Source organism: Gopherus evgoodei, chromosome 2, assembly GCF_007399415.2.
Source record: "Gopherus evgoodei ecotype Sinaloan lineage chromosome 2, rGopEvg1_v1.p, whole genome shotgun sequence".
Classification (NCBI taxonomy): domain Eukaryota; kingdom Metazoa; phylum Chordata; order Testudines; family Testudinidae; genus Gopherus; species Gopherus evgoodei.
Window position 1 is genome coordinate 127,427,705 of NC_044323.1, and position 23,418 is coordinate 127,451,122.

General features: G+C 41.9%; 1 protein-coding gene across 1 annotated transcript in view; it reads left to right on the plus strand.

Moving 5' to 3' along the window:
* The first annotated feature begins 287 nt into the window (after nt 1–287).
* Nucleotides 288–23,418, plus strand: part of UBE2QL1 (ubiquitin conjugating enzyme E2 Q family like 1) — a 31,871-nt gene continuing 8,740 nt past the window's right edge. Inside the window, exon 1 of the mRNA XM_030551668.1 lies at nt 288–1,994. Within this exon, the coding sequence (XP_030407528.1) occupies nt 1,170–1,994 (825 nt within the window). The 5' untranslated portion in view covers nt 288–1,169. The remainder of the gene's footprint in view (nt 1,995–23,418) is intronic.

Below are 23,418 nucleotides of genomic sequence, written 5' to 3' on the forward strand. Positions count from 1 at the left end.
GTATGGATCTAGCACCCAGCGATCACGTTTCTGATACCCTCTGTGCAGTCACAAGCCCATGTGGCCACATTAGCCTGGGCGTTTGGGGGGAGCAGATGGGCTGAGAAATCTGTAATGGGCCGAAAAACCTGTTCGCGTTGAGGGGATGAAGAGGCGGCCGTCCCCAACCAACCCGTCACCATTATTAAAGAACATTTTAATTCTCCTCCAGCCAGTGGCTCCTGCCCCCGTGCGAGCAACAGCCTGGCCACTCCCCAGTGTCCCGCCTCCTCCTCCGCCTGCAGAGCAGCAGACTGAGCAGCCTCTGCAATTTAGCTCCGCAGAAGCGGGGAACCTGCAGAGACAAGGCAGGGCGGGCGTAGTGCGGAGGCAGCTCCCCTCCTCCCCCCGGTGCCAGGACAAGGTAAAGGGAGGGAGGGGGAAGGACGCCTTGGGCTGCGATCGGGGATTCCCTCACCCGCCTTCTCGCTGTATGACTCTGTCAGCCCAAAACAGCCCGGACACACACGCAGCGCCCCGAGCCTGGCTGGAGCGGATTCCACAACAAAGAGCCTGGGCCAAGAGCTGCCCGGCTGCCGCAGCTGAGAGGGAAACGGGGAGGCCGAGGGGGCTACTCGGGAGTCGAACAGATCTCACCGTTCGCAGGGGAAACCTGCAGCCGCCAGACTCGACAGCGACGTTCACGCACCAGCTGGAGGAGGAGGGAAATCTGGTACCTCAGCAGGTCCAAGGCTAGAGAGGGAAGGGAGGGGGCGCGGGGAAGAGGCAGCGAAGGGTAAATCCCGCGGGCAGAGCTCGTGGCGTGGCTCGATATTAGCTGCAGGTTAGTCGGGAAGCAGCCGGCCATCTGCAGGAGAACCACCTCTCCGGGGTGTGTGGAGGGGGTGGCCCCCCTTTCGAGGGGGGTTATGGCCACAGCAGTGGAGCTCTGGTGACTCCAGGAGCAGCGCTAGTGCTGCAATGCTGCCAGCAGGAGCCTCGGTGAAAGGAGGCGTCTGAGCAGAAGCAGCATTGCCTGGCCCATCGTCTTTCTGTCTCTCCCGCCCTCCCAGCTCCCGGCTCAGACGTTTCTGTCTCCTTGCTCACGCCGAGGAGCGCCCTGCTCTCTGCAGAGGGGCCACGCCGGGTCTTGCCAGGCAGCGGCTACAACCGGACCCGCCAAACACAACATGGCCACTCTGCTCCGGAAAATCGGGCTCATCCGGCTGCACAACAGGGACACGGAGGATCCCAAGCACCATCACCACCACCGCAGCAGCAGCAGCCAGCAGGGCTCCTCGCTCCGAGCCAAGGGCAGCCAGAAGAACAGCAGCAACAAGCAGCAGGGCAGCGCCGGCTGCAGCAGCAGCAGCAGCCCCAGCAAGGAGGGCAGCCCAGCGGGCAACAAGGCCAAGAAAGTGCTGGAGCTCTCCAAGCAGCCGCCGCAGCAGCCTGGCTCGGGGGGCCCCAAGGAGAAGCCCCCGCCCCACAGCGCCGGGGAGCCCGGCGCGGGTAAGGAGCCCAAGTCGCAGCTGCTGCCGGGGGGGAGCAGCAGCGGCCGGGCCGGCTCTGCCCAAATGGTGCCACCCCCGTCGGGCTCTGCCCCGCTGGCGCCCCTGGGCAGGCAGCAGCACTGCACGCAGGTGCGGAGCCGGCGGCTGATGAAGGAGCTGCAGGACATCGCCCGGCTGAGCGACCGCTTCATCTCGGTGGAGCTGGTGGACGAGAGCCTGTTCGACTGGAACGTGAAGCTGCACCAGGTGGACAAGGACTCGGTGCTGTGGCAGGACATGAAGGAGACCAACACCGAGTTCATCCTGCTCAACCTCACCTTCCCCGACAACTTCCCCTTCTCGCCGCCCTTCATGAGGGTGCTCAGCCCTCGCCTGGAGAATGGCTACGTGCTGGATGGCGGGGCTATCTGCATGGAGCTGCTCACCCCTCGCGGCTGGTCCAGCGCCTACACCGTGGAGGCGGTCATGAGGCAGTTCGCAGCCAGCCTGGTGAAGGGTCAGGTAAGGGCTGGGCACCCTGGGTTCTGTGCGGTGTCAGCTGTTTCCTTACTTGCAGGGATTTAAGCCCCCATTCCTGCACAGCCTCCTGGGCCAATGGCTCCCGTATGACCTTGGCCAGGTCAAGATACCACGGTGGAGGGTCACCTGCTGTCCCTGTTCCTCAGTGAAATGGGGATAATAACACTTCCCTACTGCACAAGGGCAAGAGCGTCAGTCATGTGGGTCAGGTGATTGGAGAGCTGCTCCTTTCAGTTCTATACAATGGTAACAGGGAGGTGGGGGGAGATCTGAAAGGAATGGCTTCATCCCCGCTTTTCTATACTTTGTCCTGTAGCTAACATTATAATTTGCTAAATATATAGTGAAAACTGCTGGCGGAGCCATCCCCAGTAGACAACCCCTTTGTGTTGAGCAAATTATCTTCCAGATTTCAGGTAACATTTGTTCTATCTTGAATTAAACCCTCCTTCCACTAGTCAGCCTAGACTGGCTGGCCTCCTGCTTTAGACAAGTATCACTGTATAAAGATACACTGCCTTGAACTGCAGCTTCCAGACTTTTGTCTGGCCTCTTCCTGCCCTCCCAAGAATTGCACAGATAAAATATTGGATGGGATAGTGGGCAATTATTGGGACTCCCTCAGCACCTGATTTTTGATAGCTCTAAACAGATTTGTCTCCTTGACATTAGTTACACTCAGGCTACAATTCTTGCTCAGTGCTGAGCTACCAACGTTGCTGTGCAGCTTTAAAATCTTGTTGTCTAAAAAACTAATCAAGTAATTGTTTACTATACATTAGGTTCATAATGGCTAGCCCTGGAAAAGATCTTTTGGGTTCTCCAGCCAGAACAGAATATGTAATTCCTCAATAGAAGATGTATTAGATATCAAATGATGTTTTGCTCTTAGCCAAGAAGAAATACTACTGTTGTACTCCCTTTTCTCTCTCTCCCTTAGAACACCATTGAAAATGAGATTTTCATGAAATATTTATAATGAATGAATATTTTTTTGTGAGATCTCTAGCCAATCCTTCTTTATGTTCATTACAATGTGCAAGTTGTCTGTGTCTATGTAAGGTGGTTTTCCTATCATGTAGTGTGTCCTTGAAATGTTGTCTTTCCACTTAGCCCACACACACAGGTTCATGTCCTCTAGCAATAGTAGACAATGCAAAATGGTGTTCTTTCTTTGAACAAAGGTAAATAAATTCACTGGATATCTTTTGGGTGGGTCATTTGTTTAATAAATAATTACATTATTGTTACAGATTTACTCACATTCACTAATGGGACTGCTTGTATGAGTAACTGCTCATCAGTAGCTTCACAGACTGGCCCATAAAGGAGGTGTTTCATAGAATATCAGGATTGGAAGGGACCTCAAGAGATCATCTAGTCCAACCCCCTGTTCAAAGCAGGACCAATTCCCAGACAGATTTTTGCCCCATATCCTTAAGTGGCCCCCTTAAGGATTGAATTTACAACCCTGGGTTTAGTAGGCCAATGCTCAAATCACTGAGCTATCCTTTCCCCCTTGAACCTTGTCTGACCATTTTGAGAAAGACATTTCCACAGTCCTCACCTCCTCCTTCAGTCTGGCTCTAGGTCTGCTACACTTTTATTCAATTAGTTCATACTGTATGCCTTGTTTCACTTGAAGATGTCAATTTCGATAGGTCATCTTGGAATTCAAAGAAATGTCTACCCATAAAAAAGAGGCTTACTTAATTTATAATAGATCCATGGTTTATTAAACCTCAGTAGTATTTGTTTTGTTATGTCCCATTACTTGTTGTTCATTCTTTTTACAGTGATCATGTTTCTCATTGTGTTTGAATAAGGATTGAGAAGTATTATGTTAAAATCTTTTAAACCAGTTCTTAAACTGTTGTAATATTTTTCTGTGGTTTGTTTCTACCTCTAAACTGAAAAGGGTCAAAGGAAGTTTTAAGGGTATAATTTTGTTTTAAATGTTTTGTTTATTCATATCATGGCTCAATATGAAAAATGTTAAATAAAATACTTAGATTACTAATCAATTAAACATTAGTCTTGAACACACTGTAAAATTTCACAATCTTCTTTTAATCACCAAAAAGATTTCTGAAATAAAATTCTGTTTTCGGTTGCAAAGAAAGGATGGTTTCTTCAAAGAAAAGCTTTTCTTTTTTGTTGAACTAAATCTGTTCAAGCCAAAATTTATTAGAGGACTGCCAGCAGTTTGATCTTAGGTATTTAATATGAAAACGTCATGTATGTATATTGATGTGTATTTGTGAGCTACAGTAAAAACGCTCAATTAAAATTACTGCCAATAATTTAATAGGCAAGTAGCCATAAAAGGGAAATTTGAAAGCCAGGCACTGTGCAATGCAAGTTAATATATATATTAACAGTAATATAATATATACTTGTAAATTATAGCCTGATAATCTGTGATAGATTACTATCCTGTAATAGAACCCATGCACTGTGTAATGAGAGCCATGTTTTTTTGTAATCAGACTCATGTTATATAATCTTGATTCTATTGCATAAGTGCAACAGCTGAAAGTGCAGACACTTTAGAATCCTAATACCATTTTCATATTTTAAACATTATCCTCTCTTGACTATTAGTTTAATGGGAACATATATCTTAAAGTCATAAGAATATAAATGTTGAAAATATGTAACCACTGATCCTGCAAAAATGTACTTGGTTAATTCTTATCATGCTGCAAGTAGTCACATTGACTTCAGTGAAACTAACTGCACAAATAAGGATGATTCATGTCAGATTAATTAACTAATATCTGTACAATGGTTTAGCATATAAAACATTGTGAAAATGCTAAATATCATTATTATTTAAATAAGGGTTTGAAAGAGTAGGCCCTTTCTATAGACTAGAAATGATAGTGCAAGAGTAAATGATAATTACTAGCATACAATTCCACTGAAGGATTATGAAGCTGTCATAAAACATGCCAGAATAATGCAACATCAGAATTCCTCATTTGAATTCCAGCTTGGTAGTCACCACTAGCCTATGCGTTAACCCTTATATTGGGCATTATCTTCAAGGGAATGTCATGCATGGAGCTCTTGTAGGATCTGGCCCAATATGAGCTCAATTCTGCTCCCACAAAATTCAGTGGGAGTCTTCGACTTTAATGGGAGGCGGATATGGCCCACAGAACAATTACAGGATCAGGATCAAAAGTATCACTTCCATTGTTAAGACTTAAGATAATATATATTAAACATTCTAACTATTAAGAATGTAGAGTATTTCACATGAAAGAATTCTAAATATATATGCCCTAGTCCTGTAAGCAGTTAGGAAAGAATGTATCTTTAATAAGACTTCTTATGTGAGCAAAATTACTCAAGTGTGTCAATGCACCATTTGAGATGTTTGCCTACTTTTTTCACTTTCACCAGTTTGAACAATATAACTAGGCTGGTTAGTTTCATTTTTTGTTTCTAGTCAAACCCACTTTTTGATATTTATGTACTATAATGCTGTTCTGTGTTAGTTTCCAACAGTGTAGCGGAAATGCTTACATTTTATGTTGAAAATAAAAATGCCTTTCAATATATTTCTCATATTAGGGTTTTGTCAAAAACAAAAACTAAGCAAGTGAACCCTAACCGTTAAGCCAGACCTATCATGCTTGATAGAGTCCAAATAACACTCATTCACCAATTCCATGAGTTTATATCTTGCTCTAAAAATTTGCCATGGGTTAGAGTTTGCCATACAACATCTCACTGGGAAACATACTTTTGTTTATTTTTACTATCTTCGTGTAAGTTGTTCCAGCCATTTATATATTTTAGAAGTGCCAAAACCAAAAAGGTTGATTGTGTATATGCCCTGATCCTGCACAGTGAGAATTTTACCGTTAACTTCAGTGGGCACAAGATCAAGCCCTGGCTTTCAAAACTCTGGTCCTGCCTAAATGTAAGCACCTGAGTAGTCCCTTTGAAGGATTGGAGCCTTCAGTTCTAACACTACTTTGGGGTTTTGTTTTGTTTTTTCTTTTTATTTTGGAAAAAAAATAAAAGATTTTGTAGGCCACAAAACTAACTAACTAACTAAATAATTACTTGTCTTGTTTAATTTTATTTTACTTGACTAGTTAGGAAAAAGAAATAGACAATCTTTGTATAGGAGGTATAATCCATATCTCAAAGAACACACATGTAAAAATAACTTACTGAGTCAACAAGATTACTACTGTTACCACATAAAAAAGGTCATGATATTGATATTTATAAATCTATCTTTGAAAGCCTTTTTAGTTTGCATATTTAAGGCATGCTCTAAATTCCATTAGATTACTGCATATGTACTATAGAGTATTTAGATTATATAATGTTGATTTTTTAGTATGCAAACTAATCTTAACACAAGAGAAGAGTTATTAAAATGAATCGTGTCATTGAGCTAAAATTGATCAGAGTAGGTCTTTGTTTATACAAAACATTTGTTGCAAATTAATATTAATAGCCTGATTGAATTTCTTTCATTGTGGAATTTACAGTTTTAGATTTATGGACTCCCAACTTTTTACATTGAGTGATAATAGCATATTTGATATGTAAAAGTAATAGGACCCAGTCTTTCCCCCATTGATGTCAATGGTAAAACTTCCATTAACTTCAGAAGGAGCAGAATTGAGCCCTTCCTTAACCACAGTGGTGTGAGTTAATGGCATGAGACCAGTTCCACTGGGAGTTAATGCTGCTTAGCACCTGGCAGGAAGTTCTCAATACCTCAAAGGGTTGGTCCCATATTTTCTGCCTTAACTCTGGATCTCTTTTTAAAAGATTGGGCCATGAGCTGTGTTATTATTATTATATATTTATTATTACTGTTATGTAACTGGTTCCTGATGTACTCATTGCTGACAGTTTGGTAAGCAAAACCTAATGGCTTGTCTACACTTAAAACGCAGTGGCTCCACTGTAGTGCTTCAGTGAAGATGTTACCTACGTTGACAGAAGGGGTTTTCCCATTTTTATAGGTAATCCACCTCGCTGATAAGCAGTAGATACGACAGGAGAATTCTCCCATCAACCTAGTGTTGTGTATACTGCGGGGCTTAAGTCAGTTTAACTGCATTGCTCTGGGTGTGGATCAACCTGATTTCCTAGTGTAAACTAGGCCTAACTGCCTGTACCAGAGTTCAAATCCTGACCCCACTGAAATAAATGACAAAACTCCCATTGACTTTAGTGGGGCTGGGATTTCACCTGAAGAGTTAAGATAGCTTTAGAAGAATACATTTGAATATCATCATCTGACACGGCATCAGGTCCTGGATAGAATATTGTTTGTTGTCTTGGAGCACTCTTGACCCAGCAGAACCTTTTACATCTATGTGGCTAGCCTTAGAGAACTGCACATGTAACTTGTAGCAGATGAAGTGAAGTGCTTTTATTTTTCTTAACAATTTGGTCTTCAGAAATTTGTAAATCATTCTAGAATAGTAAGTATTGTCCTTACAATATTAAATGCTGTTATTCACTGAATAAAGGAAATGGGAGTAGTGCCAGTCATATAACTGTAATAAAAAAGCAGAGAGTCTGCTGTAGCTCACATTTATTTAATAATATGATGCATGACTGAGATCAGTGCATATCCCTTCAAACCCTGATGCTATCTTGTTACTTGCAAACACGCATTCTTCAAAATGTATCCCAAAGCAGTTACTATTGCTATAAAAGTAATTGAACCATTTTATTTGCAGTTTTGCAAACTGGGTAAACACTGTAGATGATAATCGGATAAAATAAAGAACGTCCCTAAGGCTCAACAAGAAAATTTTAAGTCCTTAAATCAACTGAACCAAAACACCCCCATTTTATATTTTGCAGGAAAAAGTCATAACTTATTTTCTTTACTGAACTAATATAGTTTCAAGAGAATTTTTTTCCTATTTGCTACATGTTAAAAAATGTTCTGTTTGAACTGTCAAATGAAACCATGCTGCTTCACTATATAATGCTTGAATCTGTTTTGTTAAAATGATGAAAGAAGTATGGCTGTCAGTGTGGAAATAAGAAATCACAAACCACCCATTTTATTTAAAAATTGCTGAAGTAGCAGGAAAGCATTACCTAATTGTTTCAGGACCCTGGATTAGATTAGTAATACTGGGGGGCTGTCCTGCCTTTAGTCACTGTGTTTCATGTGTTCTCTATCTGGGTGAGGGGACAAAATAGTTTAAGATAATTACTAGCTAAATGATAACTCTGCAGGTTGTGGCATTTGTAAAGCTTCCCTGTTGTAAAGAATATATGCTGCTTGTTTTTGTATCAAATAGGACAAGTATGAGAATGCAGACAGGACCTAATGTCCTAAAAATAGGAAAAAACTAGCTGGGAGTGTTCTCATGTGTTTAAGTGTCTAGAGCTTGATTTAAGCTGATCAGTCCAGGTTTTTGTTTTATTTTTTTAATATGTAACATTTTATAATTCAGGTTATAATGTAAAGTGTACATTCAGGAATTTTCAAAAATAATTTGTTTCAACCGTCTATGGAATGTATACAAGAGTGTATACTTTACAAATAGAGTGTATACTATATAAATTAATTTGTTGCTAATTTATTTTTCCATTTTTAAAAGTGCATCCGTCACAGTTGACTGCGTGTATGAAACTTAAAAACACCACAACATTAGTTAATATCATTTTATTAAAATGAGATTCAATCACAGAATCCATCTGTTAAACATAACCTAAATAGTTCCCACCTTTACCCCCTGAAGCAAAAGCCTGAGCAAACAGACAGACTTTTTGATAGACTCCACCTCTTTCCAATATGAACAGTGGAAATGAATTCCAAATCCATGAGCCTTCACTAACCTCCAGACATTCAATTTAAGGATTGTTAACTTGGACCCATCAGCTAATTTCCACTGCTGCAGTTATCCCTAGGAAACTTGGTAGTCAGAGGCTTGGCGTACACTACAGATAGTTCAATGTAAGGCAGTTTACATTGAACTAACTCTGTAAGTGTCTACACTACAATGTTGCTCCTGCCAGTGTAAGTCGCCCACTACACAGACCTAATAAATGCTTAGGTTGTTGTAGTTAGGGTGACGCAGTGTCTCTGTAAACACTGCATTACTTACATGGCGAGCTGGCTATCAGCCCTGAATGGGCTCACAGCTTGGGCTGTCGGTGTCCCACAGTGATGAGGATGCACACCACTGCACAGGAGGCAAAGTGTAGACATGAATCACCACAGTAATTACTGTGGAGGATGTACGTCAACCTAATTTAGGTCGACTTAATTTTGTAGTGTAGACAAGACCTAAGATAGCCATAACCCAAGCCACACAGAGCTTTATACATTACATTCAGTTTGTGATTGTTTTCTGTTAATTGGTTATGCCTCCTGGGTTTACCCCAACAGAATGACTTCATGCATGGGTGGTGAGGACAAGTGTTTAGAACCATGATTGAGAGCCACGTTTAGTAGTATGCAAGCCTATAAGAAATGACAAAGGTAACAATCATTAAGTAGCAGGCATGTCACATGAAAAGATGTGAACTTTAAGCAGAAAAAATAAGGAATAAGGGCTTGTCTTCACTACCAGGGTAAGTCGACCTAAGTTACGCTACTCCAGCTATGTGAATAACGTAGATGAAATTGATGTCACTTAGGTTGACTTACTGCAGTGTCTTTACTGTGCTGCATCGACAGGATACACTCTCCAGTCGACTTCCCTTATTCTTCTTGGAGAGCTAGAGTACTGGGGTCAACCAGAGAGCACTCTGATGTTGATTTAGAGCGTCTTCACTAGATCCGCTAAATCAGCCCTTGCTGTATTAATTGCAGCAGCGTTGATCTCCCCGTAGTGAAGACAAGCCCTTAGATACATGAAGAAAATCAGGTATGTCGTTAGCAATCTGAGAGCTATTTTAGACTATAATTTATGAAGCTCGGATTTTAAACTTCAACTTTTATTTGCACCATTGAGATACTGGACAGTGATGTATGACCTGACAAAACAACATTGTTCATGTGCATTGTGCTGCTGGCCTGACTATAGAGTGTATTATTATGCAAATTTATTCTGTGGAGTGGGAGTGGAGACACAGGGATTCCAACTCACTGAAATAGAAGATGTCTTAATTCTTTTAAACAGAAGGGAGAAAATAATCTTCACTTTATCCCTTCAAAGTATACACAGCGAAACAATTCTAAAGATTTTTAAAATATTCTAAAGTAGTACCATATTGTTAAAAATAATGATCAAATTAGTGAAATAACTAAAAATGAGAAAAATTACTGTTTTTAAAACATACTTTCTTGGCACATAGAACTAATTCTCCCTTGCAGTACTTGGCTGATACCCTGGATAGATGATTTCTTAAGAAACACCTGCTTTTATCACAACTAATTAGATGCAATTTTGTATGAAGAGCCTGAATCACACAAGTAGTCCCCATTTACTTTAGTGGGGCTGCTCACTTGAGTGAGTTGTGTAGGATTTGCCTTTTTTGTCAAATATTGTAAGGAATCACACTTCTGAAATAAGAATCAAATCTTGAAGGCTTTACTCAGGGCCCAATTGTCCTATCTCACAGGAAAATACGTGGGAGGAGCCACAAGGTGCTATTCTGTAGGACAGGGACAGTTTGGTATGCCTGGACCAGGCTATGGGGCTACCCTCAAACCCTGGAAATCTCCTAGGACTGGAACAAATCCCAAGGGATCTACACAGGGACAGGGACTTCCATGTGGAAGCTCTGTTTCTGCAGTAGTTTTGGCCTTTGCACCATTGGAATCTTATTGCCAGGATCTTGTTTGGCCATGGCTGTCCGAGGGGCACCGCTCAATTGTATTAGTTTTCCAGTATGAGCTCCGCCAGGCTGAGTGAGAGGATGCATACCCCCACCCCGCTCCAACCTACCCACTCTCCCATACAGATCCCAATCAGCAGGATCTGGCAAAGGGGGAACACAGCTATTAGGCAGCCAAGTCCCCTTTACATGTGGAAAGGGGAGATCCAAGCAGAGGGGATCACAAAGGTACAATTCTGACTCTGTTTTTACTTAGGCAAAACGTTCATTAATTTTGGTGAATATTTTGCTTGAGTAAGAACCTAGTAAAGATTGAATGAAGATGTATAGTTTGGTCCAAAATGTATAATAAATGTAATGTACAAAGGATTGAACTGTCATGATTGTTTAATTGAATGCCAGGTTTTTGGTGATCATTATGATACTGCACAGCCTGTGTCCTCTTGGGTCTGGCCTGACACAGGTTTAAGTGGTACTTAAGTATGTGAGTAAAATAATTGCACTCCATGGGCTCATTACTACAAGGCGTCAAACACTTCTGTGCTGTTTTGAGCATCCTCAACTCTCACTGAAGTTTGTGGGAGCTGTGGGCACTCCGCATCTTTCAGGATTGAGCCCCACAGTAGTATAAAAGTAAACAGGCCTGGCTCAGAAAGAGAAATCTCTACCCTGTTCAGGCTTGCTTACCAGGTATCCACCCTTCTGTCATTACTACCATGACAACAGCATGAAAAAAGGGCACATTCTGAGAGGAGAGGGTGCGTCTTGGTGGAAATCAATTTGCACTACACCCCAGCATGCACAAAAAGCACCCATATTTTAGATAGCAAAATTACTACTGTTCTAGGGTAGGATTGAACTCTCTACACAGTTTATACCACTCCAAATAACAGCCAAGCAGTGGGGAAGAGCACACACAAACAAATTGCGCACACATACATGCATATATGCCTGCCCTCAGAAACCTTTGCACTATCATTCCATCTTTTCTCTCTGCTTTGAGGATTTTGTGGTGTTTATTAAGAGTCAGGCTACTTTGATCAAGAAGTCCTGTTCTGTACATGTTCTCAAATATCCATGGAACCTGTACAACCAGTTGCTGATGGAATAGTAGACCTGTGACCCTCTGCAAATCTAAAGTCTAGCAGTGGGTGTGAGGGAGAGAGAGTGAGCATCTCTCCTATTTTACAAAACCACTTAAAGCCTGCACCTTTTTCAAAGTCAGTTTTCCTTAGCCTAGTATGTGGAGCAGAGATGTTACTAAGGCAAAACCTGTAAATAATAGTACTAAATCCCAGATATATTAAAGAGTGCAATGTGATCAACCTAGTTTGTGGCCATTAAAATCAAAGGTTTGAATAACCACAGAGAAGAAAATGATATTCATCTAATCGAACAACTGCTTTATGACATTTGTAGAACCATTATATTTAAGATGTATGCATTTTGTAAGTAGATAGGAGAGAAGGATATTTTTGTGGTTAAGAAACTAGCCTGGGATCAGATGATCTAGTTTCAGTTCTGAGCTTTGACACAGTTTTTCTGTGTGACCTTTGCCAAGTCGGTTATACTCTGTGTTTCAGTTTGCCTTCTGTAAACTGAGGATTGTATTTCCTTCCTCTGAGTGGATTTGTGAAGATAAGTCCATTAATGTTTGTTAGGTGTTCAGATACTATGGAAGTGAGGACTGTCTACATAACTGCATAGATAGATAGATAGATAGATAGATAGATAGATAGATAGATAGATATGTATTTTTTTATTTTCAAAGTCAATTTTTGAGCAGCTGAATATACTCTTATGCATACAGCAAAGAAAAGGCAAGGAGAAAGAGGAAGCACATTCGTCTGTGGTCCTGATCCTGCCATCCATACATAAGAAAGTATTTTACTGTCATCAGTGGGAGATTTTCCTGTACAACTACTGCAAGATCAAGTCCAAAATCTTAATCCCACGGGCTGTAAATCCCTGACAAGAAATAAATGTAATATACAAAAATAAACTGATGACAAGAATAATCTATTTTAACCTTTGTGCAATGTGACATCCCGAGTCTACTGGTGGAACATGTTTTCTATTTCACTTTGCTGATATCACCATTGCAGCCAGTGAGGAACAAAATACTTTTGAGGACACCTATTGGTGGTTACATTTTTAAGTTAGATTATTCTGGAGCCATTTAATTTGTAATTGCTATATTTAATACAATTATATAAACTGTGTTTAATTTAGTGCTTGTGAAAGTGAAGGACTAGTAGCACTGGCCTTGAGCAAAACATAGTGCAGGAAGGTGATATGCAAACTTCCCAACAATCAGCTCTGCCAAGGTATCTCCAATGCCAACCTGCAAATGGAACAGTACTACTGTTTCTGTCAGAGGACTCTTTCTTTGTTTACAAAGATTGTTTATTAAAGTTTTAAAGTGATTATATATGGAACAAAGATTTTCCATAATAGGAAATGTGAGTGGGTGCCTGGGATGCGCCACACTGAGAATGCCACACACTGAGCATACTGCAAGAAACAGGATAGACGATCCCCCCGAACTGGTGATTTATTCTATAATTAGATTCACTAAACCAGTAACAAAGGAGCAGCACCACCACACTGATTAACCAGAAGCCAAACACAGTCCCTTTTAGGCATTCCAGCCCTTGGCTCCCATCGAAACAAACAGGTCTAATATAGTGAGAGGTTATTGAAACCCAATTCCCCATATATGAGAATCTACCAATCTGACACCCCCAGGTCAATACGTATCTCAGATCTTACCCAACTATCAGGCTGTCAGCCAGTCCTTAGTAAACTAAAGATTTTGTTAAGAAAAGAAGACAGTTACTGAATGGTTAAGGAATCAGATACATGCAAGTGATTTTCAGTGTTCATAGATCAGGATCATAGCAGTGATGGAATAGACTGCTGGCAGTAAAAGTCTCTCTGGTAGCTTCCAAAAGACTGGAAGATCCTCAGTCCATTGTTCAAAATACTCCTTTTAGTTGTAACTCCACAGTCCAAAGAATTGAAGCAGGAATGAGGCATAATGATGTCTCAAGTGTCTTTTATATCCTCTGCCATGTGCATGGAAATTTACTATCCAAACAAAGCCCAAAGCCCCTGTGTATGGAAGGTTACTGACAAAGATGAAATCTGAGGTTACATGTCCATATCACATTCCTTTACATGTTTTGCTAAATCATGGGGGGTGGCCATTGGTTCCTTGCTCTCTGAGGCATTCTCACAAGGAGCTATTTGGAGAGCTGATTCTTCTTACTGACCTATCAAGCCTGAATAGTTCATTCACAATGGGCTGGTGAGACTAGATGTAAACTACTTTGTGGGTCTCCCCAAGATCAATCACATCTAAGATACAAATACATAGCCAGTATTCATAATTTCAGATACAGTTATGATAAATGGATTTAACAAGGATAATCCTACTTGACAGACAGTATCTTTTCCATTGACACCTTAGATGGTAAGATTTGTATAACAGTGGCAGCAACAATGACAGAAATGGTCATCTTCAATCATGCAGTGTCAAAGCAAGAAAAATAATTTATGTCAAATATTGATATTAGAAATAATGTATTTTTAGAAAACTGAACAAATGTGATATATGCTATAGGTTATATGACCAGTGATTACTATAATATCCTGGGAATAATTTTAGAGTAATTTTTCTACTGGCAGTTATACATGAGAATATAGAGACCCTATTTTCCATAAACATCTGTGGCATTTAGCATTTCAACAATCCTGCAATTATTGCTTTCCCGAAATCTGCCATTGAAATTGGTGAGGAATGCAGGATCAAGCCCATAGGTTCTGCACCCTGCTCATGCAAATATCAGTTCTGCAATATCTTAGTATTGTAGAGGTCAATAGGATAGTCACCCTGATGACCTTCAACTATACTGAAACCCAGGCTGATAATGCCATTAGCCTAGTACTAGTGGAGGGGGTGGCATAGTTCAGCATTCTGTAGCTATGAGAAAGGGATTAGGGGAAATAAGGTGCTCCTGAACCACACTCAACTTTTATTGTTCTGAAATTAAGCAGATCTTCACAGCTATTTATATTAAGAGCTACTGCATATATACTACTGACTGTTAACAAATGTCCTATTGGAACCCTGTGTTTAAAGGGGGGTAGGCAAAGAACACTCACCTCCCCAAAAGGAATAATTCAAGGGAAATGCCACAATCTGAAATTTACTGAGTTTGTATTTGCTTCCATGGGCTATTCCCATATAGGGAGAATGGGGCCAAAGATGCATAGAAAAATTACTGCTGAAATTATAGAGCTGCAAATAACTATTCTTAATAATATTGCTCAGAATTTGCTTGTGCTGCAGCTATTCACTTACAATATTTATACATCAGGTTTGTGATACTATTAACCATATCTCATAAGCAGATACTTTAAAGTAGATTTAAAAGCCTGCAATTGGGAGAAGTAAACATTTGTGTACTAAAATGTGACATGAAAAATTGTGCAATTAGTTATTGTGATGATGCCATGGTCCGAAACCCAGCAGAGCACTTAAGCAAACTTTTAACTTCAGATATATAAGTATTTCTTTGAAGTTAATGAGAATATTTTACCTGCTATAAGGTAAGCGCATGTTTAAATGTTCTGCTGAATAAAGGTCATGGTGAACATTTCCTACAAAGACATAGGAATTTTATACTTTCATTTAATTTACCATTATTATTTAGGAAAGCCTGGGCTTCCAAAGACATTGGTCAATGCTTTCTAGCTGTACATTTGTCAGTGTGACTATATATGAGCTAGATCATCATTTTGTTGTCTTTCCCAGTGTAAGGGGCCACACGTTATTGTGGTGTCCAAGGAATAGACCGAAGGGAGATTGTGGCTACGTCTTCACTACCCGCCATATCGGCGGGTAGCAGTCGATTTCTCGGGGATCGATATATTGCGTCTCATCTAGACACGATATAGCTGTCCCTGAACGTGCTCCTGTCGACTCCGGAAATCCACCGGAGCGAGCGGCGGTAGCGGAGTTGACGGGGAAGCCGCAGACGTCAATCCCGCGCCGTGAGGATGGTAGGTAATTTGATCTAAGATACTTCGACTTCAGCTACGTTATTCACGTAGCTGAAGTTGCATATCTTAGATCGATCCCCTCCCCTAGTGTAGACCAGCCGTGTGACTCTGGGAGTTACAATGGCCTGAATGCACAAAAGGAGTCACTGGCATACCACCTAACTTTTAGGTCCCTAGAGAAATCACTGTGATTCACAAAGTGTGATTTAGATGCTTAGACTCCTATATATATTGAATGGAGAGAGAGAGGCACTTCAGAATGCGATTCCCAAAAGCCGGAACACTAGGCAGGTAGCCACCTAAGGGTATGTCTATACTACCCAGCGATCAATCCAGCGGGAGTCGATTTATCACATCTGATATATTGACACCCGAGTGCTCTCCCGCTGACTCCAGTACTCCACTGAAACGAGAGGCACAGGCGGAGTCAACGGGGAAGTGTCAGCAGTCGACTCACTGCAGTGAAGACTCCGTGGTGAGTAGATCTAAGTACATCAACTTCAGCTACGATATTCATGTAGTTGAAGTTGCATAACTTAGATTGATTCCCCTCCCACATCCACCCAGTGTAGACCAAGCCTAAGATAGTCAGTAGGAGATGCTGATTAGTGTGGTGTGTGTTAAGCCCTGTCACTGTCTCAGAGATAGGTACTCAAGTCTGGGCTCTGAGGGAGGCATCTATCACTGCCTGGGATTCCACATTCAAAACTCTGATTCATTTCAATACAAGGAAATCAGGATTGAGATGTTGATATCAAATCCTGTTACAGGCTGCAATAACCTAATATTAAAATGGAAACGAGCAATCCTTATAAGATAAAATTTCATGCCTTTTTTCTTAAAAGTTTATTCCAGTTGTTTGACAGAGAAACTGAGTAAGTTATCATGTTTACTTGGGTTGTTGCTGCTACTATTACAGTTTGTAATGAGAGGATTTGGTTACGCAATTGTAGAATTCTGGAAGATGATCTGAGGCTCCTTTATTACTCTAACTGAATTTTGCAACAGCATAACTACTGGGCAACACAATAAGTCTGTTGCGGAGAAATCAACATAATATTGTATAGTGGCCTAGATGCTGAAAATGTTTTCCCTATGCATAATTTCACAGAGTTTAAAGCCTGAAGGGACCATTAGATCATCTAGTCTGACTTCTGGTTTATCACAGGCCACTACATTTCACCAATACTCCTATAGTGAGCTCAATACCTTGAGTTAGACTAAAGCATTTCAGTCCTCAAGAGATTAAATTGTTGGGTGCCACAGGCAGAGAATAGGAGAGATGAAAGACCCATCAATGCCCAAGATATGTTCAGATGATCTTAATCCATGCCTCAGGCTCCAGTGGAACCCCTAAGATCCCTGCCATTCTGACCTGGGAGTAAATGCCTTCCAAATCCTAAATCATGATTATGACTCTGAGCACATGAACAAAGACACACCAGCCAAGCACGTACGAAAGAAGATTCTATGCACCATCCCAGAGCACTAGTGTAATGGCTAGGGCATAGGCAGCCAGCCTAGTAGCATCTACCCGGCAAGAGTCAAAGGCAGGAGTCAGGACTAGTTAGTAAGCCAAATAAAGAGAGGGGACCAAGGTCAAGCCAGGTCAAGGTCAAAGTCAGGAGCAAGCCTGGGCAAAAGACAAGGTCAGTAACAATCTGCATTTTTGCTCAGATTGCTCTGTAGACCAACTTCCTGGTGTGGACCAATCAGACAGCTCTATTGCTCTGGCCTCTTCAGGCAATACTTTTTGCAGTGCCTAACTCTCCAGTAATTGTTGGATGCTATTCTGCATGACTTTCCAGTGGCAGTAAAGAGGTGTCAGTTCCCTAAGTAGCCTAGCATGCTATGTTCCAGATGTATAGATCCATACAGTTAGGCCATCTTGTCCTGCTTTTAGCTGTGGCGAGTCTCTGATACTTCAGAGAATGGTGCAAAGCAAAACCCAGACTACAGCTGTCCAGTTGTGCACTGAGGGGAAAAATGCCTTCCTGAAGCATGAGATTCTATTTCAGTCATAATGCAGAGCTGCAAGTGTTCTGAGTAAGCTGAGGACAAAATGCAGAGATTCCTGTTCTCCCCTTGGCCCAAGAAGGAAGAGGATGAACAGGGGGATTCATAGATTCACAAATCCAAGACCAGACAGGACCCCTACTGTAACAGAGTTCTGGCTCCACTACCCCACTGTGCCCAGCCCCACACTGCTATATGCCTCTCCCCATGGAGTGTGGGGGAAAAGTTAGAAAGCAGTGTGGGGGCTCGGCTAGAGGGCCAGGCTGACAAGGGAGACTCTGCAGTTTAGGACTACACCACTGAGTATGTCCATCCAGTCCACCCCATTCCCTGCCCCTTCACACATAACCTATAGGTATACAATTTCTCTCAGAAGGTGGATATCAGCATATCTTTTAGAAATAGACCTAATATCATTTTAAAGACTCCAAGTGATGGCGAGTTCCCAGGTGAGCTGTTCCAATATTTAATCACCCTCACTTCTAGGAATTACATCTTATTTCAAGGTTGGATTGGTCTAACTTAAGTGTCTAGCCATTGGTCTTGTTATGCCTTTGTCTGCAAAGTTGAAAAACACACTTGCACCACTACCCTGTCCCCTCCTTCCCATATCAGATATCTTTTCCATGTGTAGGAACCTAGACACAGAGCTCAAGTTACCCTTCAGCTGCCTCTTTGCTAAGCTGAATAAGTTGAGCTCCTTAAGCCTCAAAAAGTAAAGCCTGTTTTCTAGCCAATGGATCATTTTTTGTGGCCCTCCTTAGAATTCTCTACAATATTTCCACATCCTTCTTGAAATGTAGACTCCAGAACTGGACACAGGGTTTTAGTCAGAGTCTTATCACTGCTGTATACAGAGGCAAGGTTTCTTCCTTGCTTCTACTTGATATTCCCCTTTTTATACACCTAAAGAGTGCATTAACCCTTTTTGCCACAGCATTGCTCTGAGAGCTCATGATGTAGTGTTTATCTACAATTCTTCTCTGAGTCAGTGCTTTCCAAGGCAGTCCCCAATCCTGTAGATTTAATTTACATTCTTTATTCCCAGATGCATTGCTTTGCATTTGCCTGTATTAAAACTCACTTTGTTGGATTGTAACCAGGTGATTCAGATCACTCTGTAACAATAATGGGCTGGATTCACAAAGTGATTTGGTTACCTAACTGCCACTGTAGGTACCTAAATCTGGAATTTACAGAATCCCTCTGTTCAGCTGCTGCCAAACCATGTAGACTCCTAAACTCACTCCGGCCATGTCTACATCTAAAATTTTGCAGCGCTGGTTGTTACAGCTGTATTAGTACAGCTGTATAGGGCCAGCGCTGCAGAGCGGCCACACTTACAGCAACCAGCGCTGCAAGTGGTGTTAGATGTGGCCACACTGCAGCGCTGTTGGGCGGCTTCAAGGGGGGTTCCGGGAACGCGAGAGCAAACCGGGAAAGGAGACCAGCTTCGCCGCGGTTTGCTCTCGCGTTCCCGGAGCCACCCTGCAAACCGCAGGGAAGGAGACCTGCTTGCTCGGGGTTCCGGGAACGAGAGAGCAAACCGGGAAAGGAGACCAGCTTCGCCGCGGTTTGCTCTCGCGTTCCCCAAAGCACCCTGCAAACCGCAGGGAAGGAGACCTGCTTGCTCGGGGTTCCGGGAACGAGAGAGCAAACCGGGAAAGGAGACCAGCTTCGCCGCGGTTTGCTCTCGCGTTCCCGGAGCCACCCTGCAAACCGCAGGGAAGGAGACCTGCTTGCTCGGGGTTCCGGGAACAAGAGAGCAAACCGGGAAAGGAGACCAGCTTGATTACCAGAGGCTTCCTCCTTCCACGGAGGTCAAGAAAAGCGCTGGTAAGTGTCTACATTGGATTACCAGCGCTGGATCACCAGCGCTGGATCCTCTACACCCGAGACAAAACGGGAGTACGGCCAGCGCTGCAAACAGGGAGTTGCAGCGCTGGTGATGCCCTGCAGATGTGTACACCTTCAAAGTTGCAGCACTGTAACTCCCTCACCAGCGCTGCAACTTTCTGATGTAGACAAGCCCTCCGAATTTAAGATTTTGCAGTAAAAGATTTCTAGTCACTTCGCCTATAGGCATGCACACTGCTCCCTCATTCTAGGTATCCAGGTGCCTAGAGCACCACTGTGATTCATGAAATGGAGGAAAATAGCCATTCCCCAACCTAACTCGCCTGTGAGGCCCAACCTAAGTTGCCTATGAGGCATGCTCAGAGCATTCCTAATTCCACACTAGACAGCAGTGAGGAAGGGGGACCTCCCTCATAACTTTTAAACTTAATGTACATTGGAGCAGGGGGACTGGATCCTAGGTCTTCCACATATTGCATGTGTGCTATAACCACCAGGTAATAGACTCATTCTTATAAGTCCTTTCTCTCTTGTTCTCACTTAATGATTCTTTAAATATTTATCTAAATTGGAAAGATTGAGGCAGTGTAACAAGTTCAACAGAATATCCCGTAGTCCAGTGGTTATAGCACTCACCTGTAATGTGGCCTTCTCACCTGTTTGAATGCCTTCTCTTTTTGAAGCTGTGGGGAGGCAGGGTGGGGGGAGAGAAGAGGAGGGCTTGAACCAGATGGTCTCCCACATCCCAGGTGAATACCCTAATCACTGGGCTAAAAGTTACAAGGAGATCCTCCTCCAGTGCCTAACTCTTAAGAGAGTATTCACACCTGTGAATTCCAAGCAGACATAGGCCTCCAGCCTGAATTTAGCTGATAAGATTCCTGAGAGGACTGGGATTGAGGACACATCTCTCCCATTGGCCAGTTTAGACAGGGAGCCACCAAGCATGCTGGCTTTCATGAATCCCATTCTTGGACTCTTCTCTCCCTCCATTCATTGTATAGGGAGCTTGAGCACTTGACTCAGGCCTCATGAATCCCAATGATTTTCTAGGCACTTAAAATTAGGCATTCTGACATTGAGCACTGCAATGCCCAAATCCCTTTGTGAATCTTGCCCAACTTGTCCTCCTCATTATTTACTACCCTACCAATCTTTGTGACATCTGAAAACTTCACCAGCAATGATTTTATAACATCATCTAGATCGTTGATAAAAAATATTGAGTAGTGTTGAACCAAGAACTGATCACTGATGGACCCTGCTAGAAATGGCCCTGCTCATCGATATCCCCCCCCTTTGACAAATATGTTTTGAAATCTGATAGTGAGCCAGTTTTTAATCCATCTAATCTGTGTCCTATTAGTTCCATTTAATGCAATGTTTTAATCAAAATGTCATGGAGAAGTCTACGTATACTATATCAACACAATTGCCTTTATCAACCAAACCTATAACCCTGTCAAAAAAACCCAACAGGTTTGTTTGACAAGACCTACCTTTCATGAAACCATGCTGGCTGCATTAATTACATTTTTAGCCTCTAAATCTTTATGGATAACCTTAGATTAATTGTTCCATTATTTTACCTGTGATCAATATCAGGCTTATTGGTCTATAGTTTCCTGGATTGTCCCCTTTAACCTTTATAAATATTGGAATTACATTGGCAGTCCTCTCATCCTTTGGAATTTCCCATTTTCCAATATTTGTTAAAAATTAACATTAATGGTTCATAGAGCTCCTCAGGTAGCTCCTTTAAAAATCTTGAGTATAAGCTATCGAGGCCTGTTGATTTGAAAATCTTTAATTGTGTCAGATGCTTCCTCTCATTTTCTATTGTTACAGATGGTAAAGTTTCTCTTGCATCCACAACATTATATGGGATGGATACAGACTCCCCACTTCATTCCAAATATAGAACATTAATGTCTATTAAGCTTTTCTGCATTTTCTACATCACTATTTACAGATTTACCATCTGCATCTAGCAGTGGACCTATACCTGACCTAGGTTTTTTATTGTTTGTTTTTGTTCCTAACATGTTTTTAAAATGTTTCTTATTGTCTTTAATCCTATTGGCCATTGTTATATCATTGGTTCCTTTAGATTCCATTATCAGTCACCTATATATTTAACTTATTTTATTCTTGAACAATTCCCAGTTGACATTAACACTTCCTTCTTTAAACGTATATTCTCAGTCAGTTATGCAGACAATTGCTTTATATTTTGGAAATGCGGTCCTTTTACAGTTCCAAATATATATATTATTAGTTGGTGCCATATTCTGTTTGTTCAATGTAAAGGTAGTCAGATCATGATCACTGGTATGCAGACAGTGGCTAATTTTTAGGTTAGCAATCCATTTCTTTGTCCATTAGAATGAGACTAATATTGAGTCACCCCATGTTGGGTGCAGGATATTTTGTGTTCAATTTGTGTTCTAAATTATTTTTAGAAATTCTGACAAAGTTTTCGTACTGGCTGCATGAGATGTCCAACAAATGTCTCCCTAGTTGAAGTCACTCATAACAACCCAGTTTTTCTTTCTACACGTTACGAACAGATGCTTAAGGAGCAGTTTGTCCAGTTCTCTAGTGAGATTTGGAAGTCTGTAACATATGGCCACCAGTACCTTATATTTAGTTTTACTAGTTACAACTTTAATCCATAAAGCATTTGGGGTCCTGTGATTCTGAATTGTCTATGACTCTGTAACCAGTGATAGTGTCTTTGATTAAATGTACAATCCCTATCCTTATGAAACAAGTTGCAACCATCAATTTTAATGTTCCTGTCATATGACCTGCCCCACCAAATTTCAGTAATATCAGCTGTATCATATTTCTTCTCATTCACAAGTATCTCCAACTATTCTTTATTATCTAGGCTGCTATCATTAGTATATAGACAATTACATTTTTTTATTCCTTACATGCCTCCTAGTGCTTGGATTTGTCATGTGCATGACATCTTGAGGTTGGTCTACATATTTGGGTGTTTGTACCATGGTTGTCCTATTATTACCCTCACTCTTCATGATTATGCACTCCTGATACTCTAGATAATCTACAGGGGGTCCCCGGTATATGTCTCCCCCTTGCCTGTCATTTTGCATATCCATCGCTCATCAATAGGGCTACATGTTACAACTCATGTTGGTCCTGATCCACATATCCGTCACTTGCAACTTACTCACTTCACCTTTTGCATTGCTTTTTTGTGGGTGCTTAGCATCTATGAGTGGCACGGCAGGCCACCAATCAACTCCTCCCCCTCCCTCCCAGCGGCTCCTGCATGCGGCAAAACAGATGTTCAGTGGCATGCAGGAGGCACTGGGAGGGAGAGGAAGGAGCGTGGGGACAGGGCACGCTCGGAGGAAGGGGTGGAACTGGGTGGGAACTGGGCCATTATTTCCTGTGGGGAAAAATTCCCTGGTATCCATTGTTTTGGTATCCATAGCCCTTTTTCAAGAATGCAACCCTGACGTATACCAGGGACCCCCTGTATCACTCGAAATTAGTAACCCTGCTACTGAGCTAGAGGATATCAGAACCATACAGCTACCTCTGTCCATAATAGGAGCCTCAATGTTCCACAAAACCAAAGCCTTTGCCCCTACACCATTTACTTAACTACGGATCCTGTGAACAAATTAGATATTTTCAAAAC